The 19,712-nt window shown below is 37.6% G+C and overlaps 1 protein-coding gene across 6 annotated transcripts in view; it reads right to left on the bottom strand.

Moving 5' to 3' along the window:
• Positions 1-2,700: 2,700 nt before the first annotated feature.
• LOC129489889 (putative zinc finger protein 727) overlaps positions 2,701-19,712 on the bottom strand; it is a 79,976-nt gene continuing 62,964 nt past the window's right edge. For 3 of the 6 annotated variants that reach the window (XM_063608897.1, XM_063608900.1, XM_063608901.1), the window contains 5 exons: positions 19,083-19,209; positions 18,487-18,582; positions 17,228-17,257; positions 8,786-10,591; positions 2,701-3,814 (listed from right to left, as the gene is read on the bottom strand). In XM_063608897.1, coding sequence (XP_063464967.1) covers positions 9,234-10,591; positions 17,228-17,257; positions 18,487-18,582; positions 19,083-19,209 — 1,611 coding nt within the window. In that variant the 3' untranslated portion in view covers positions 2,701-3,814; positions 8,786-9,233. Of the gene's footprint in view, positions 3,815-8,785; positions 10,592-17,227; positions 17,258-18,472; positions 18,583-19,082; positions 19,210-19,712 lie in introns of those variants that run through there. The other 3 variants (XM_063608899.1, XM_063608898.1, XM_063608903.1) reach the window with 3 other exon arrangements.

Here is a 19,712-nt window from a genome sequence, read left to right on the forward strand (position 1 = left end):
CTTCCAATGCACAGCCTCAGGCAGGTGCCACCCAGGGTACCTCCTAGAATGTGATCTCAGGGGGTCACAGCCACACATTCTGCTCTTACTTATTGACTAGTTAATCAGTAAGTCACTTAATGTGCCAAGATGGGTGTGGGCCTTGACACTCTTGATCTCCTTTCTCTAGTGGGGCTGCACTGGGGATTGCCATCCTGATTTCTTTGTGGAAAAAGCTAGCAGGTGAGGCAGGACTTAAGGGCCAGGGACAGGACAGAGCACCTAGGCTGGCCTCACCCAGGGCCCTCTGAGGTCCCATGCGGCAGGAGGGCTCAGTGGAGCTCCAGGCCCCTTTTCTAGGATGGTTCCCATGGCCCCTTCCTGGACCTCCAAGAAGGGCCCACTCTTTCTGCAACCTGCACCCACTGGTCTCTAGGAGATGGGCATCCATTTATCTTTGTAGACATGGCCTTCTGCTTCATTTCCATTGATGTTCTCCTGGAAGAAATGCCTAGGGAATCCTGGGCCTGTGCTGGAGGTTCTCTAAGTGCCAAAGTCAATAAGAAAGTCTCAAGAATATAATTAATAGTACTTTCTGCACATTATTATCTCAGTGCTACTTTTGTGAAAAAATGTGTAATAACAAATATTAAGATTTTTATCCTTTACATTATTTTAATTAGGTCATCATACAAACCTTTTATTTTCCTGAGATTTATTTTCATGCCAATCATTGAATTTTTGTTTTCCTCTTTGTTCAAATTGTTACCTGTTTTAGAGGCAAAATCTTAAAAATATTTATGCTTCACAAATGCTAACAGGTGACAGCAATTTATTTAAAATGTAATTAGATTTGTTAAATAAGTAAATAATGTAAGAAAACATAGTTTATATTACTTGTATGAATTATTTTTACATCTTCAACTTAAAATTTTTTAGCTAGCTATGCAATTCAAAATTGACATATTTTAAAAATTATTTTAAAAAATCACCCAATTCATAGTGCAAAAAAATACCAATCTTACTGAGTTTTACTACTAGCAGAAGCTGGGTTGCCTTAGGACCTGATGAAACATAACCATTCTATATATCACCCAATTGCCCAAAATTTACCCAGAACTGAAGGCTGATTCCGCCAGTTCCTAAGAAGACAGTCTTAATACATACCCAATTTTCATTTAGGATTGTTTCCCACTTCTACCTTCTAGTAATTTCTGCCAGAACTACACTTCTGAGAGCCCAGGACAGCAGGGCAGAAATAAAATCTCCTTGAGCTATAACAAATGTTTGGTTTTGTTCTTCCACATCACACAGCTTTTCTACTCTCGGAGACAGTAAGTTGAGGATGTGCTGTGTCAAGATCTAGAACCAAGGTCGGGTGCAGTGGCTCACACCTGAAATCCCAGCACTTTGAGAGGTTGAGGCGGGCAGATCATGAGGTTAGGAGATTGAGACCATCCTGGTTAACACGGTGAAACCCCGTCCCTACTAAAAATGCAAACAATTAGCCAGGTGTGGTGGTGGGCGCCTGTAGTCCCAGCTAATCGGGAGACTGAGGCAAAAGAATTGCTTGAACCTAGGAGGTGTAGGTTCCAGTGAGCCAAGATTGTGCCACTGCACTCCAGCCTGGGCAACAGAGTGAGACTCCATTTCAGGAAAAAAAAAAAAAAAAGATCTAGAATCAAATCCACTCAAAATAGCTTGATAATTCTGTCTAAGCCAGAATATAGAGGAGGAAAACTAAAACCATATTTTTGTTAATCTAAATGAAAAGAGTTCAGGGCATTTTAGGCATCAATACATGTGGAGAATACCCTTAACATCTGTCAGCAATTCCAGGTTTGACTGCATAGAATTGCCCTCTACCTCCCCCAGTAGATGTTTAAATGTAGAAACATAATCCGAAAATTTTACAAGGTTTTCACTTAGTTTTGCTAAAATGTCCATCTCTTCATCTTGTTTCAATTGTGAGAGTCAATTGTGCAGCATGGATATGATTATACTCTCTTCATATGCAGAATGTCACCACTATAGATACTTTCAATTTTTCACCTGAGAAAACAGGCTGATTTCAAAAAGAAGTTATTTCTAATTATGTAGCTTCTATTACATAGCTAGTATTGCTTTTGTTGGTTTATTTCACATATATGCCAAAATAAAACGTTCAATTCTTTACTTCAATAAATTGACCCAATAAATTTAATAAAATCAATTATATCAGTTTTATAAAGTAAAATGATCAATAACTAAATGAAAATTGGATTAAATAGCATTCTCTAATTGAAACAAAATGTAAAATGTACTAAATAAATAACACACAATAATACACTCAGTGTGAAATTCCATGTGAAAATTATTTTATGAACACCATTAAATTTTATCAGTCACTTTCATAATCTCTGAGGGGATAATACAAATAATGTTTTATGAAATTAGATGAAGACAAAATGATATATTATGCCTATGGTGAACAACAAGAAAACAGACAAGCAAAAAAAGAATTTACAAAGGATGATTCTAAGCCAGGAGCAATAACATTTTAAATAAATGAATTTAATACAAAGCAGAGAAAACAGATTTGCTTTCAAAATCTTTGAAATTACCAGTAAAGCTGGTAAGATATCAACACATGTAAAATTATCTGTTTCATTCTAATATTTTTCTTTTCTTCTCAAAATAGGTACAACAACCATAAACAAATATGAATACTTTCTCTATAAATCTGTTACACCTGAAGTTTATTTTACAGTGATACATTTGTATATTTAAATTGATGTAAATCAAAACTAAAGGTCTGTACGTGTTTAGTGGACCAGAGAAGTCATATTTTCAACAGAAAAAGTAGGATAAAATTTTGTAAAGTTGTTCAGAATTCAGAAACATATAGCTCCATTATACTCATATAATCTTCATCATAAACATCATAATAACCTGTAGTTACAAGAAAAACAAAAATGTTAATTTGTAGGAATCATATTCCCCAAATTATGTTAAGTTAAAGATGACTGACAAAGAAATCACTAGAGATGTTATTCCTCGGTCACACAATAGTATATTGTTACCATCTGTTGACCTACAACCTTGGGTAAGATGGGATAAGTCAACATCAGTGGCAAGATACACATTCAATGTAAAACAGCCTTAACCCAATAACAATAATTTTGGTTTATTAAAATAAATTAAGTTCATACATTGTCATTAAAAGGCATTTTGAAATTCACTGTATTTTAATTACCTTAGTTTGCAAATGGTAAAGCAATTTCCTTCTAAAATTCAAATTGTTTCTCTTACTATGCAGAATATTATCCTAATCACTTACCACACTTCTATCACCCTGTCACTTATAATGCTGTTGTAAATCAACCACTAAGTGGCCTTTCCACTTAGAATTTCTTCATGTATCTTAGATTTCAGTTCTCTTAATCTTTTTTTTTTTTTTTTTTTTTTTGAGACGGAGTCTCGCTCTGTCACCCAGGCTGGAGTGCAGTGGCGCAGTCTCGGCTCACTGCAAGCTCCGCCTCCCGGGTTCACGCCATTCTCCTGCCTCAGCCTCTCCGAGTAGCTGGGACTACAGGCGCCCGCCACCACGCCCGGCTAATTTTTTGTATTTTTAGTAGAGACGGGGTTTCACTGTGGTCTCGATCTCCTGACCTCGTGATCCACCCGCCTCGGCCTCCCAAAGTGCTGGGATTACAAGCGTGAGCCACCGCGCCCGGCGTAGATTTCAGTTCTCTTAATCTTCCATGGGGAAGTATATAAATCTTTTTATCTGATACGGAAGAACTTCTCCTAACTCTGGTGCAGCAACCATTGACCATGTTCTTTCACATAAATTCTAGAATGAAGACATAGCATCAAATGTAAGAGTTAAATTACATCAATATTTGCTTTTGAAAATACAGTAAATTATTTTAATATAAAAAAGTAGAAAGAGCCAGACTGTGTAGCTCTCATAGAGAAGAATGAAAGGTGTGCATAGATACAGCACCTTCAACTGAAACATCCAGGTACTTGCATTGGAACTAATGAAAGAAACAACTTAACTTATGGAGAATGGAGTAAAGCAAGGCAGGACAATGGGCCACTTGGGAACAACATGGAGCCAAGGGAACCTCCTCACCCAGTAAAACAGTGAGTTCATGTGAGACCCTAGGAACCCATGATTCTCCCACAGATCTCTGCAACCTTCAGGTGAGGAGATACTCTCATGAACCCACTTCATCAAGGCCTTCAATTTAACACACAGAGCTACGTGGAGTCTCAGCAGAGCAGCCACTGAGGCCTGCACAGAGATTCAAGAGCATCAGATACTCTGGCTTTCCAGGCTTCCCAGAAAAATTAGCTGCAACTCAGCAAACAGGAGGTTATAACCCTGTGCATACCCATAGGAAAGAGGCAAAATCTAGGGGGCTGAGCAGTGATGGTCTGTAGGACCCACTTCTACATTGCCCCACAGGGTAAGAACTACTGGCTTAGAATTCCAGCCAACCACTGGTAGCAGTACTGACCTCCCTGGGAAGGAGCTACCAGAAAGAGGAGTGGGCCGCCATCTTTGCTTCTTGGGCAACTTAGCCATTCCAGCCTTCATGTGTTGAAGAGCCCAAACTGACCAGGGGTGGAAAGGGTCTCCTAGCACAGTACAGGTGCTCTAAAAGGACATGGCCAGACTGTCTGTTAAAGCAGGTGCCCAATCTCATTCCTCCTCACTGCAAAGTAGTTCCCAACCAGGGTCTCCAGCTACTACCACAGGTGCTCTTTGATCAATGGAGTTTTGAATCCTCTTTGGGATACAGCTCCTAGAGGGAAGAGTGAGTGGCCATTTTTGCTGTTTGTGTGACTTAGCTGTTCCAGCCTTCTGGCTTTGAAGAGTCTAAATAAACTGGGGATGGAAGTGGTACTTCTGCACAGCAGAGCTGTCCTATAAAAATGTGGCTAGACTGCATTCTTTTTTTTTTTTTGAGATGGAGTCTCGCTCTGTCGCCAGGCTGGAGTGCAGTGGCACAATCTCGGCTCACTGCAACATCTGCCTCCTGGGTTCAAGCAATTCTCCTGCCTCAGCCTCCCGATTAGCCGCCACACCTGGCTAATTTTCTTTCTTGTATTTTAGTAGAGGTGGGATTTCATCATGTTGCCCAGGCTGGTCTTGAACTCCTGAGCTCAGGCAATCCACCTGCCTCGGCCTCCCAAAGTGCTAGGGTTACAGGCATGAGCCACTGCGCCCAGCCTACACTGCTTTCTTAAGTGGGTCCCCAATCATGTTCTCCTCACTGGGTAAGACCTTTCAACAGGGGTTTCCAGCTACCTCCTACAGTTGCTTTGGGGCTGGAAACAGGTCTATACCTCCCTTAGATGGAGCTCTTAGAGAAAAGGGTATGCTGCCATTGTTGCTGTTTTACAGTATTCACTGGTGATAATGTCATCAGGTACTGAAAAATCTGAGGTGACTAGAAACTGCAGTGGATACCCAGCATACTGCAGCAGCCCTTCAGAAAAGTGGCCAGACTGTTACATGAGTGCCTATTCTCATATATTCTCACTGGGCAAGTTCTCCAGGCCTGGGCCACTAGCCAATCATTGCCAGAGCTATTGAGCCAGTGGCAACTTCACAACTCCCTGGACAGAGCCTCCAAGAGCAACTGAAAACATTTCTGCCATTGCCTCCGCAGTAGAACTGTCTTTGCTACTGTCAGACTAATGAAAAATCCAACACCCTAAGTGCCTTATTCACACCTCAAACAAGCTGTAGTTTACCCAAGGAGACAGGGCCAGTCCATCCTCCGTGGGTCCCACAAACTACCCACTGCTCATTACCAGTGAACCCCTACTTTGGCCAAAAGCACAGATCCTCCATCCTGGTCGGACTGCACTGAGTGATTGCTGGCCTACACGTCTCTGAGATGCAGCCCCCAGAAGACAGGCAAAGAGGTGGGGCAGCAACCCAGCTCATGTGGTACCCAGAGGGTTTAGTGCAAGAGCATCTGTAGTAGAATGTGGCCATTGACGGCCATTTCCATAGGCTCAACTTTCTCCCATAAGAGACTTTAGCCCTAGGAGAACTGTTGGACCTAATTTCTGCAGGATGGTCTTGCAAATCAGAAGAAGCTGATCCAACTGAGTACTCCTTGGTCTGCTGGCCTCTCCCAGGGACCCAGTCTGGCCACAGATGCTTACAGGGCAGTCTCAGGTACCCTAGGAGCCCATACCATAGCATCTGCACTGGTGGGCCATGCCTGACCCATGAAGAGCTCCAGCAAGGCAGCCCCTATGACTGCACCAGCCCCCATGTTTCTTCCCTATACTCCAGCTTCCCCCGAGACCATGGCAACCCCCCATATTACTTTGCTGGCACATGTCTGCAAGGTGAGTTTGGCTTTGCTTGCCCCACCAGCAAATGGAAATGTAGTATGCCCCTGCCACTCCCAGCAATTGCCATCGTAGATGAAGCTTTGGTGGGGAGAGAGCCAGAAAGCCCCACCCTGGCCTTTGTGGTAAAACTGTGCAGAGAACAGGGTATCCTCCCACACTCTGAACAATCATTCCTTCTTGAGGGGCACAGAGAAGGCATCAAAACCTTTACTGGCCAGTATCCTGCCCCAAGCCAACACCACCTTTAGTGCAACAGCAGACGGTCTCCACCAGGTAACCCCCACTCCCCTCCCAGCTGCTTTGCTCCTGCCACTGAAGTGAATACCCAAAGACAGGCAGGAAGCCCATATCCACTAGCACTCTGCTCCAGCTGTGGCACCTTAGTCCCACAGAGTGGCAGACTCCAAGTCACAAGGATCCAGAGAACACAGTTGGGGCTCAATACAACTCCCCCAGAGTTAGAGTATGCAGACTCTAAGTTGTGAGCTGAGCATTTAGAGTATGCAGCCTCTGAGTTGTGAGCTGAGCAGTGCCCTGTCTACCACCACAAAAAAAAAAAAAAAAAAAAAAAAAAAAAAAAAAAAATTCCCAGGAACAAAGTCTGTTGGCTGAATCCACCTTTTACCACAATCAAATACTCAAGACCATCAAATAGGATCAAAAAAACCAAAACCCCATTCAAAGTTCAGCAACTTTAAAGATATGCTCACAAAGATGAGACAAAATCAGTGCAAAAATGTTGAAAACACAAAAAGCCAGAGTGCCTTCTTTCATCCAAATGACCAAATTACATTACCAGCAAGGCCTAAGATGACAGAAGCAGAATTCAGAATACGGGTAGAAACAAACTTCATTGAGCTACAAAAATAAGTTGCAACCCAATGCAATGAAGAAAAAATAATTGCCGGAACTGATGGGAAAAACAGCCAGTCTAGAGAAAAATATAGCCAACATGATAGAACTGAAAAACACAATACAAAGCCTTTATAATGTAATCACAAGTGTTAATAGAAGAATAGGCCAAGCAGAGGGAAGAATCTCAGAGCTTCAAGACTGGCTTTCTGAAATAAAACAGACAAGAATAGTGAAAAAGTATAAAGAGGAATGAACAAAACCTCCAAGAAATATCAGATTATGTAAATAAACCAAATCTATAATTAAAGAGAGTGCTTGAAAGTGATGGGGAGAATGAAAACAACTTAAAATACATATTTCAGGATAACATCCATGAGAATTTCCCCAACCTAGAGAGGCCAACATTCAAAGGCAAGAAATGTGGAGAACCCCAATAATATACTCCATGAGAAGGTCATCCCCAAGATACATAATCATGAGATTCTCCAAGGTCAAAATGAGAGAAAAAAATATGTTAAAGGCAGCTAGAGAGAAAGGCCAGGTCACCTCTAAAAAGAAGCTCAGACAACAATGAACCTTGCAGCAGAGATCCTTCAAGTCAAAAGAGACTAAGGGCCAATATTCAACTTTCTTTTTTTTTTTTTTTTTTTTTTTTTTTTCTGAGACAGAGTCTCGCTCTGTCGCCCAGGCTGGAGTGCAGTGGCACAATCTCGGCTCACTGCAAGCTCCGCCTCCTGGGTTCACGCCATTCTCCTGCCTCAGCCTCTCCGAGTAGCTGGGACTACAGGCGCCTGCCACCACGCCCGGCTAATTTTTTTGTATTTTTAGTAGAGACGGGGTTTCACCGTGGTCTCGATCTCCTGACCTCGTGATCCGCCTGCCTCGGCCTCCCAAAGTGCTGGGATTACAAGCGTGAGCCACCGCGCCCGGCCAATATGCAACTTTCTTAAAAAAACAATTCTAATCCAGAAGTTCATATCTGGCCAAAGTAAGCTTCAGAAGCAAAAAATAAATATGATCGTATTCAGATAAGCAAATGCTGAGGAAATCTGTTACCACAAGACCTGCCTTAAAAGATCTTCTGAAGAAAGCCCTAAATAAGAAAAAGACTATAACCAATCACTACAAAAACACACTAAAGTACACAAACCACTGACACGATAAAGCCACCACATAAACAAATGTGCAAAATAGCCAGCTAAGATGATCATGACAGAATCAAATCCACACATATGAATACAAACCTTAAGAGTGTACATGGGTTAAATGCCCAAATTAAAAAACAGAGTGGCAAATAAAGAACCAAGATCTAATGGTATACTGTAATTGAGATACCCATTTCAAATAAGCTCAAAATAAAGGGAAAAGTCTGCCAAGCAAATAGAAAACATTAAAAATCAAGGACTGCAATCCTACTTTCTGACAAAACAGACTTTAAATCAACACATTTTTTAAAAAAGACAAAAAATGGCATTACATAATAGTAAAGGGCTATACATGCACCCAACACAAAAGCACCCAGATTATAAAGCAAGTTCTTAGAGACCCTCTAAGATGTTATTAAATGTTCTTCAATAGTCATTACCTTTATACTACATTTGTTCAGTAGTAAGTCTCTGATGTTGAACACAATATGACGACTTGTTAAAGGCTTTTCCACATTTTTAACACTTGCGGAGCTTCTCTCTAGTATGAATTCTCTTATGTCTAATGAGGTGTGAGAATGAGCTCAATACTTTGCCACATTCTTCACATTTGTAGGGTTTTCTCACCAGGGTGAATTCTCTTATGATTAGTAAAGTCTGAGAGCCACGTAAAGGTTTTGCTGCACTCTTCGCATTTGTAAGGTCTCTCTTCCATATGAATTCTCTTGTGGTTAATAAGGATTGAGGAGCGGGTAAAGGCTTTGCCACATTCTTCACAGATGTAGGGTGTCTCTCCAGTATGAATTCTCTTATGTTTTCTAAGGGCCGAGATCCACGTAAAAGCTTTTCCACATTCATTACATTTGTAAGGTTTATCTCCAGTATGAATTACCTTATGTTTAGTAAGGTCTGAGAACCACCTAAAGGCTTTGTTACATTCTTCACATTTGTAGGGTTTCTCTCCAGTGTTAATTCTCTTATGACTAGTAAGTTCTGAGAAGCACTTAAAGGCTTTGCCACATTCTTCGCACTTGTAGGTCTGTCTCCAGTATGACTTCTCTTGTGTTTAATAAGGCTTGAGGAGCAGGTAAAGGTTTTGCCACATTCTTCACATTTGTAGGGCTTCTCTCCAGTGTGAATTCTCTTATGATTAGTCAGGTCTGGGAACCACTTAAAGGTTTTGCCACATTCTTCACATTTGTAAGGTCTCACTTCCATATGAATTCTCTTGTGTTTAATAAGGTTTGAGGAGCAGGTAAAGGTTTTGCCACATTCTTCACATTTGTAGGGTTTCTCTCCAGTGTGAATTCTCTTATGATTAGTTAGGTCTGAGAACCACTTAAAGGTTTTGCCACATTCTTCACATTTGTAAGGTCTCACTTCCATATGAATTCTCTTGTGGCTAATAAGGGTTGAGGAGTAGGTAAAGGCTTTGCCACATTCTTCACAAATGTAGGGTTTCTCTCCAGTATGAATTCTGTTATGTTGACTAAGGGCCGAGATCCACATAAAAGCTTTTCCACATTCATTACATTTGTAGGGTTTCTCTCCAGTATGAATTCTCTTATGTTTAGTAAGGTCTGAGCAACACCTAAATGCTTTGTGACATTCTTTACATTTGTAGGGTTTCTCTCCAGTATGAATTCTCTTATGTTTAGTAAGGTCTGAGCAACACCTAAAGGCTTTGTGACATTCTTCGCATTTGTAGGGTCTGTCTCCAGTATGATTTCTCTTGTGTTTAATAAGGGCTGATGAACAGGTAAACGTTTTGCCACATTCTTCACATTTGTAGGGTTTCTTTCCAGTATAAACTCTATTATGTTCAGTAAGATTTGAGAACTTTTTACAGGCTTTGCCGAACTCTTCACATTTGTAGCATCTATCTGCAGTATGAATTCTCTTCTGCAGGGTAAAATCTGACAACCTACAGTCTTTGCCACATTCTTTACATTTGTAGCATTTCTCTCTGCTAAAAATTTTCTTATGTTTGGTGAAGACTGAGCACAACCCAAAAGCTTTGCCACATTTATTACATTGACAGGTTTTGCTATGGGTAGTTGACAAACATTGATGAATGCCATTATAACTGCTTTTCTGCCCCTTGCAATTACCCACACGTTGGTAGTCTTTCTTTAAACGTAAAGTATTAAGGTCACAGCTTCCAGATTTTCTCAGAATCACTTTTTGAAATAAATCATTTATGTCATGCTCCGGCAATATCTCTGCAGTAAAATGAAAAGAGCCAGCTGAAAAAAAAAAAAAAGAAACACAAAATTTCTCCCTCATCAGACTTAGGTGAATACACTTTACAAATATATAATTATACAAAGCACATTAACAAGGTGACACAATAAAATACCACAGGCTCTACTTCCTTTATAGACATATAAGCTTAACAGAAATATACTGACCAAAATGCCTTTGTGAGAAGTGTAAGAACCAGTTAAGCATTTGCAGCACCTCAAGTGAGAAAAATGCCAAGAACCACATAGAGGTGTAATAAAAGTATTTCATATTTACCCACGACAGCCATTCTTCATCCCATGATGACTTTAAATATAGACTCCCAATTCCCGTCTTCCCCCTCCAAAAATAAATAAAACAGTGGTACATGTGTTCATGCTTCTGGCTTTTTGAGACCTTACCAAAGACTAATTTCTGTATTCCATGACAGTGTTGAAAATAAAGGTGGTATACTTTGACAGTTTCGGACAGCAGAGACACTTCAGTATCATAGACAGAGAATGGGTATAGCAAGTGACTACAGGCAGAAGATCAAAGAAGTAAAGAAATAGAAACCGGAACAGCATTGCAAACCACCTAGAACTCTCTACTCAACAATACTAGAACACACATTCTTCTCAAGTACATATGGCACATTCTCAGAAGAGACTACACAACACATAAAAGAAGTCTCCATAATTTTTTTTTTTTTTTGAGACACAGTCTCTCTCTGTCGCCCAGGCTGGAGTGCAGTGGTGCAATCCAATCTCCATCTCCAGGGTTCAGGCGATTCTCCTGCCTCAGCCTCCGGAGTAGCTAAGATTACAGGCATGCCTCACCTGGCTAATTTTGTATGTTTACTAGAGATGGGGTTTCACCATGTTGGCCAGGCTAATCTTGAACTTCTGACCTTGGGTGATCCACCCGCCTGGACTGCTCAAAATGCAGGGAGTACGGGTGTGAGCCACCACACCTGACCCTTGTAGTTTTTACAAGTAAAAATAAAACAATCATTGACTAATAACCAAAAAATAAAAAAGTAAATATACAAGTCATAAAATAGGAGTAATATTTTACACAGGCAAACACACATATAAATAATTAAAATGGCAATATATGTATGACTGATTCATATCTGACTTCTGTCCAAATATTGTTTTAATGTGTACAGAGTTGAATATTGGCATAAAAAATTATACATAAATAAAAACTAAAAGCACAATTAATTAATGTGACATAGCCAACTAAAACATGAGCCACTAAAATATAAAATAGTGAAACAAAATTTAACAAAAAAATTAACCAAAAAATATTGAATCAACATAGTGTACTACCAAAAAATAATTATTCTAGATAGCCATGCATTTTAAATGTGACTACACATTTATAAAGAGCACATATTTTGGTATTTTTGTTCAATTTCAACTTTTCCTACATGTTCAGAGGCTACATGTCTAGGTCAGTTACACTGGTATATTATGTACTGCTAAGTTTTGGGATATTGCTACTACTACTCAGGTAGGTAGCACAGTACCCCATAGGTAGCTTTTCAGGCCTTGCCTCTTTCCTCCCTTCCTCTGCTAGCGGTCTCCAGCATCTACTGTTTCCATCTTTATATCCATGTATACCCAATATTCAGCTCACACTTATAAGTAAGAACATGTAGTATTTGGCTTTCTGTTTTTGCATTAATGTACTTAAGATAATGGCTTTCAGCTGCATCAATGTTGCTACAAAGAGCATAATTTTTTTTGGCTGTGTACTATTTCATAGTGTATAGGTACCACATATTCTTTATCCAATCTACCACTGATAGGCAACTAGATTGATTTCATGTTGTTGCTATTGAAGACAACAAAGTTTGAATCACTAATCATTTGAATAATTAAAATGCTGATTTTATTTATGTGTGTGTTTGCCTGTGTAAAATATTACTCCTATTTTATGACTAGTATATTTACTTTTTTATTTTTTGGTTATTAGTCAATGATTGTTTTATTCTTACTTGTAAAAACTACAAGGGTCAGGTGTGGTGGCTCACACCTGTATTCCCTGCATTTCGAGCAGTCCAGGCGGGTGGATCACCCAAGGTCAGTGAAAGCAATAACATTTTATAGAAAATGCATTATAATCATTTATAAAAAGCTTTGATGAGAAAATATGATGAAATAGGCACTTAAATAATACTGGACATATTTATTATGTCATTAATATATAGCTGCTATTTTTGCACAAAATGTAAAGGCAATAAGGTGACCTTTGGAAGCAAAGCATTATATTACTAAATAATATAAACAATATAAATACAGTACAATATGATATAAAATAAAATGAACAATTAGAAATAAATTTATACAATTGTGTAGATGAAGTTTGAGAAAAGTTGATGAAAATGCTGATAACATTTTGTATGCAGTAAACTTAAACATATAAATCAAAGATTTTAATATATGTGGTGTGCCTATTAATTATCTAATTCACTTTTTATATAACATATACATTTGAGCACATTAGCTCAGAACTTGTGAAATTACAGGCATAGTTGGTATACAGCAAATCAAAGAAAAAAATATATAGGACACAGCTCTAGTAATCTTCATAGCAAAGAAGATAAAATTTAAAAATAATAGTTATTAAGAGGTAACAATTTCGAGTTTATTATATGCTGGACAGTGTTCTAAGTAACCTATGGTATCAGTGTTTTTATGCATTCTGTGAGCTGAGTAGATCAAATCAACTATTCCACAGTAGAGGCATTTGTCATACAGCATTTAAATTTCTAAGCTTAGTTCCTACTAAAATAAAGATACTTTCGAAGTGAAATAGATGTTTAGATTTTCTTGTACTTAATCAGATGCTTTGTGCTCTGATAAAAGTTATCACTTTCATTTTCTGTACAATCAGTTGACTGGAAATTATAAAGCAGAAAACATATGACATCTGTCCCTGGCCTCTCTCAAATCTCTTGACCAAATCTCAATGTCTCCCCTACTCCTCTCACAGATGTCTAACATAAGGCACAAACAGATTTTTAAAAACAGCTTAACATAGTGGTCTCCAAAAATCTGCACAAATTTTCCAAATCCCTCAAAGCAACAGAACAGCAGTTACATTATTTAGATCCTCACAGCATAAAAAGGAGTTTGTCTCTCACTGTGAATGCACCAGCAGATTAGTAAATAAACTGAAGATTTAGAGAATTCAAAAGCCTAATAAGTATACATCAAAAAATTTTCTTCCATGACAGTAAGAGGCTTTTCAAGAATCAGTTCTATTGGAGAACAGCTTCCCAATCCACATTTTAAACTCTTGTTTTCTCCTTCACCTTTGGACATTTCACATGTGTTATCTGCCAAATCAGAGTGTATGGCTATTCTTTCCACTCTTTTCACACTCCAGTAATATTTTCTATGCTGCAGAAGGTAACCAGGTCTAGCTTAAGGACTTTCCAACACAACCTTTCTTTCCCTCAACACCAATTGGGCTAAGTGAAGCACAATCAACTCCCAGTGCTACCCTCAGGAGAGATCTAGAACACTGGGTCTGTTTAAAGTTATGAAATTATAGGAGACTGTCCAATTAATAGAGTCTGTCTCCCTTAATATGAAAATGATGGAGTAATGAGAATTATAGTTTGTATGTGCTAGAAGAAAGGTGAATGCTTGTTACAATACTAGAGGAACTGCAATGCCACAGTCAACTAGGGAAGCAAAAGATTATAGAATCTGAAAAGAAAATGAGGAAAAATATCTTTATCTTAGAAATTACACACAAAAATCCAAAGACAACTGAGAACATGTTTGTGAAGCACTGAAAATCTATAGCCCGGCCCATTGCTATAGCCAGTCTTTAAGCAAGTCTTTAAATATTAGATTAGATGGCTGTTTTTAAGGTTCCAAATTTCAAAAAAGGATGACATGACATAAAAAAGACAGAAAACATACCCCACTTAAACAAATACATTTCCAAAATTAAATCCTTAAGAAAATCTTTGCATTATCTGACAAAGATGTCAAAATAATGATACTAAGTATGCTCAATAACTCAAAAATAGAAGAAAAAAAAGAACCCAGTAGAAATTGTGGAACAGAAAAATAATCGTTGAAAAATTTTGTAGAGTCACAATAGAATAATTGACCAGAAAACAAAAATCAGAAAACTAAAGACATGTTATTTATAAATATTGAGTCACGAAAAAAAAAACCACAAAAAAAATTGAAAAACATCAACATGGAATATGTAACTTATTAGATACCATTAAGGAGACCAATATATTCATGAAAGCAGTCTTTGAAGAAGAATGCAGGGGAAAAGTCATAGAGAGGTTATTTGAAGAAAAAAGGGCCTAAGAACTTCCCAAATTTCAAGGTGATGAAAAAAAAATGCTACCAATCAAGGATACTTAATCTGGGAGAAATTTACTTTAAAAAGTAAGAAAAAAATAAAGACTTTCTAATATGAACAAAAGGTAAGGGTGTTCATTACCCCTAGAACAGTCTTATAAGAAAGAGACAGACTTGGTGGTTCACACCTGTAATCCTAGCAACTTTGTAGGCTGAGGCAGAAGAAGAATCATTTTAGGCCAGGAGTTTGAGACCAGCCTGGGTGATATGGTGAGACCCCTTCTCAAAGAAGAGACCTTTATCATAATTTTGTTTTTCAGGGAGAGGGTTTTAAAACGTGCTAGAGCTAAAGATTGATTGGAGTCATTTTGAAAAGGCAGGCCCTCATTCAGGTGGCAAACTTGAAAACCCTTGGTCTTGGCTACAGATCAAGAAATGGTTCACCTATTTTGACCCACTTAAAGTTCTACAGTGACTCTATAACTATCTCCAGCTCCTTCCAGCCATAGTCAAGGCGTGGTTCTGCACATCCAGAGACCCAAAGAAAGATGCCTATTTGTGGTTACAGCAGTAGGTCTGCAGACCTTGGCCCTTACTGTGCTCTCTGAAACAGTTCAGTGACTCAGTTTCAGCACCGATAGTCACAGTTTATGGCCAGTTCTGCCAATCTAGGTACCCAGAGAGTGACCTGAGGAAATCCTGCCACATACTCAGTAAGAAACACACATCAGGCACACCATATGCCAAACCTACTGCAGAACACTGCCCTAGTGCTAGCCCTACAGATCAAAGTCCTAAAGGCAATTCAGTCTGCCAAGAAGTAAGACAGGATTAACAACTATCCAGGCTCCTGGTAACAAACCCACTAAAGGCAAACTCTACAACAGACCAAGAAGCAGCCATGCAACCCACGTATAACCCCTCTCCACTGCATACCCAAAAAGATTCTATCAGCTAATTGACCCAAGAGAAGATCTGTACATGCTGAAATCAGTCTATAAAATTGGAAAATTTAGATTCAATAAATCCCCTATTAAAATTTTAGTACAATTTTTCAAAGTAATAGAAAATTCAATCTTAAAATTTATATGGAATTACAAGAAACTTTAAATAGCCAAAGCAGTTTTGAGAATTAAAAACAAAGCTGGGGCATTATACTTTCTAATTTTAAACTACATTTGAAGGCTATTGTAATAAAAACAGGATGCTCTGTGGATAAAAATGCACACTGATATCAGTGGAGCAGAATGGACAGCCCAGAAACAAATCCATCCATGTAAGATCAACTCATCTGACACTGAGCCACTGAGAATACACAATGCAGAAAGTACAGTCTCTTCCACGCTTGGGGCTGGGAAAAGGGAATACCCACAAGTAAAACAATAAAATTAGACCACTTTTCTTACACTGTATTTAAAAATTAACTAAATATAAAATAAGGACTCTAATGTATGATAAAATTCTTAATAATCTTAAAAGAAAACATTTTAAAACCTTAATATTGGTTTTGAAAATGAATTTTGGGATACAACAGCGAAAGTACAGCAATAAAAGCAAACATAAACAAATTAAACTGCATCAAACTAAAATGCTTCTGCATAACCAAAGAAAAATAGAATAAGAAAACCATAACTGATAAGTGGTTAGTATCAAAAACACACAAGAAACATAAGAAACTCATATAAATAAAAGGCAACTGTAATAATAATGACAGTAATAATAACAAGATTTAAAAATAAGCCAAGGACTAAATAAATGTTAATTAATGAAAACATATAGTTGGGCAACAGGTATGTAGAAAGGTGCTCAATGTCACCAATATGGCAGATGCAAATTAAATTCATGGTGAGATATTACTTTATACCTGTTAGGATTGCTAACACCAAAAAGAAGATTTATAACAAGTGTTGACAAGAATATATTAAAGAAAAAAAATGATGTACATTCTTGGTGCTGTGTAATTTCTTAGAGACATTATGAAAATCAGTATGAAGGTTCTTTAAAAAAATTTTTATAGTACTATTGTACAATTTAGCTATCTCATTTCTGCATACACAATAAATTTACTATCTCAAAGAAATACCTGCACCTCCATGTTCATTGAAGCATTTTTCACAATTGTCAAGATACAAAAGCAATCTAAAGTGTTTGTGGAAACTGACCACACACAAAAAAAACATGTCATATATACAAAATAGAATATTATTTAGCCATAAAAAATAATAAAAGCCTGCCATTTCTACAACATGGATGGACCTAGATGACGTTATGCTGAGTGAAACAGCACAGAAACAGACAAATACTGTATGATCTCACCTCTATGGAGAATATAATAAGGTTGGACTCCTAGAAGAAGAGAGTATAGAGGTGAGTGCTAGGCCCTAGAGGTGGGGAAAGTGGGATATGTTGTTCAAATGGTACAAATTTTCAGTGAAAAGACAAATAAGTTATGGTAACCTAAGGTACAGCTTTATGATTATAGAAAGTAATACTGTTAGGTATGCTGAATATTTGCTGAGAGATCTTAATTGTTCTCACTACAAAAAAGGTAAGTATGCAAGGTTATAAATTTGTTTGTTCATTAATTTGATTGTATTAATCATTTCATTATGTATACAGATATAAAATCAATACATTATATATAATATATAGGTATTCAATTATTATTTGTGAAAAAAATTGACATTACTGGTATTATATATGTGTCTATCATACATATTCATATATACATGTGTTTATATATATATACATATGAATGACACAGTCACAGTAAGCTTTATACTAAATAAAATCACAAAATGATGTCATTTAAAATAAAGATTGAGAGTTTAATATGTACTCAGCAATGTTGCAAGCTCCCCGATGACATAGTATATTTAATAAATGTATGAAGTAGATACACTGAACTATATTACAGTTGAGGAATTTGGCCACATTTGCCAACATTTGTTTATATGAAAAGAATAACATTTGAAGTAATACTATTTTAGAGTTTGTTTCATTTAGGGAGATGCTTAGTGTTTTGATATAATTACTGAGTAAAAATTTCTGTAAAATCACATTTGAAGCCTCCATAGAATAGAAAATTATAAACCAGGAAGCACACATCTTTTTGTGGTGTTCCTGGGATTTCTGATCCAAATTGCAATATCACCAAAACTTCTACATTTAGACATTATCCAAAAACAGAACTTAAAAAAATGGTTTAATATAGTTTCTCAAAAATAGATACTGCTGTTTCCCCCAAGCAATGGAAAAGCAGTCAAATCACACATTTTCTTTTAAGCCATGAAAAAGACTTTATCACTGTAAACTCAAAAAACACACAAACACCAAAAAAAACAACAACAGCAGCAACAACAACAACACACATTACTGAAGGGGATGTACGCTGCTTAGAAAATTCACAATGGGACAAAAAATTCCCCTATGTTAAAGCAAGAGAAAGAAATGAAGGCTTCTCAGAAACGATTTCCACTGGAGCAGAGCTTCTGGAAGCATGTTTAAAGGTCTGGCTTCCTCCTTGACATTGGGATCCGTCATTTGTGTCATTTGCTTCATTCACTCCCACCTACCTGGGTGTTTGGCTACTGTCTTCTGTCTCTTCACATTCCAGGGCTCTTTTCTTTGCTCCAGATAGGTAATCAAGTCTGGCTTAAAGACAGCAAGACCTGTTTTATTAGAAAAAAATAACATGACTCTTGCTAGGATAATCTGATTACCAATCTAGTACTATGCTCAGTAGAGAAGACAGAATATTGTAGAAGACTCTAGAAAATTAATTCTAATCTACTGTTTCGTAACAGAAACTTCAGAATATTTAGAAAGTAAATTTGTGGGTTATTAGCTCTATTACCCAGTAATATTGAATCAAAAATCAGTTGTGAAAATTGCATTTTTAGGTGTCAGTAACAATATTTTATGCTATTAAATTTCTGATATTACCATAATTTATACTGAAATATACAGATGAGCTCAAAAAAGGGAAAGATTAATGTTAAGATGAAACATCTTAAAGATTATATTTACTACCTAAACAGATACCCAATTTTTTCTTTTTGAAGCAGGATTCTGAAACTCATTTATGCAAAGCAGAACTTCAAAAAAAAAAAACAGGAGGAAATTAAATATTTAATGTAGAATATGAGTTGTATATTGAAGTTATTCTCACCCAAGGAGAACAGGTTTCCGTAGTTCTCCAACATCACATCCCTGTACAAATGCTGCTGAGCAGAGTCCAGGCATTCCCACTCTTCTGGGGAGAATTCTATGGCCACATCCCTGAATGTCAACACTCCCTGAAAAACAAAGCATATTTACCAAATGACCAAAGAAATAATTCTTGATTTGACATCAGGTAAAATGACAGTAAAGAGAGCTGGTTCTGACTGATATGAGTTACTGGAGTTACCCAATAGGATACTTTCTAGCACAGAAATATTCTCTAATGTATTTTTAACTCTGAGAAAAGATGGCATAAGATCACGAAACCAGTGTATGTGCAATACTTTTCTTGATGATACAGTATAAAATGAAGGACATTAACACAGGCATGTACACTACTTAATGCTATATTTACATAATACAAGATGGGCTGCCTATACTTCCCATATGGAAGCTTCATGGTGAGTTAAAAGCATACTTCTCAAATCTTACTGTGTATAGCAATAAACAGGAGATCTTGTTAAAATGCAGATTTTGACCCTGAAGATCTAGGGTAAAGCTTGAGTTTTTGAATTGATAAGAAGTTTGCCAGTGGTATCATTGCTTCTGGCCCAAGGAGAATATTTTGTCAAAAATT

The sequence above is a fragment of the Symphalangus syndactylus genome, chromosome 9 (assembly GCF_028878055.3).
Source record: "Symphalangus syndactylus isolate Jambi chromosome 9, NHGRI_mSymSyn1-v2.1_pri, whole genome shotgun sequence".
NCBI classification, from domain to species: domain Eukaryota; kingdom Metazoa; phylum Chordata; class Mammalia; order Primates; family Hylobatidae; genus Symphalangus; species Symphalangus syndactylus.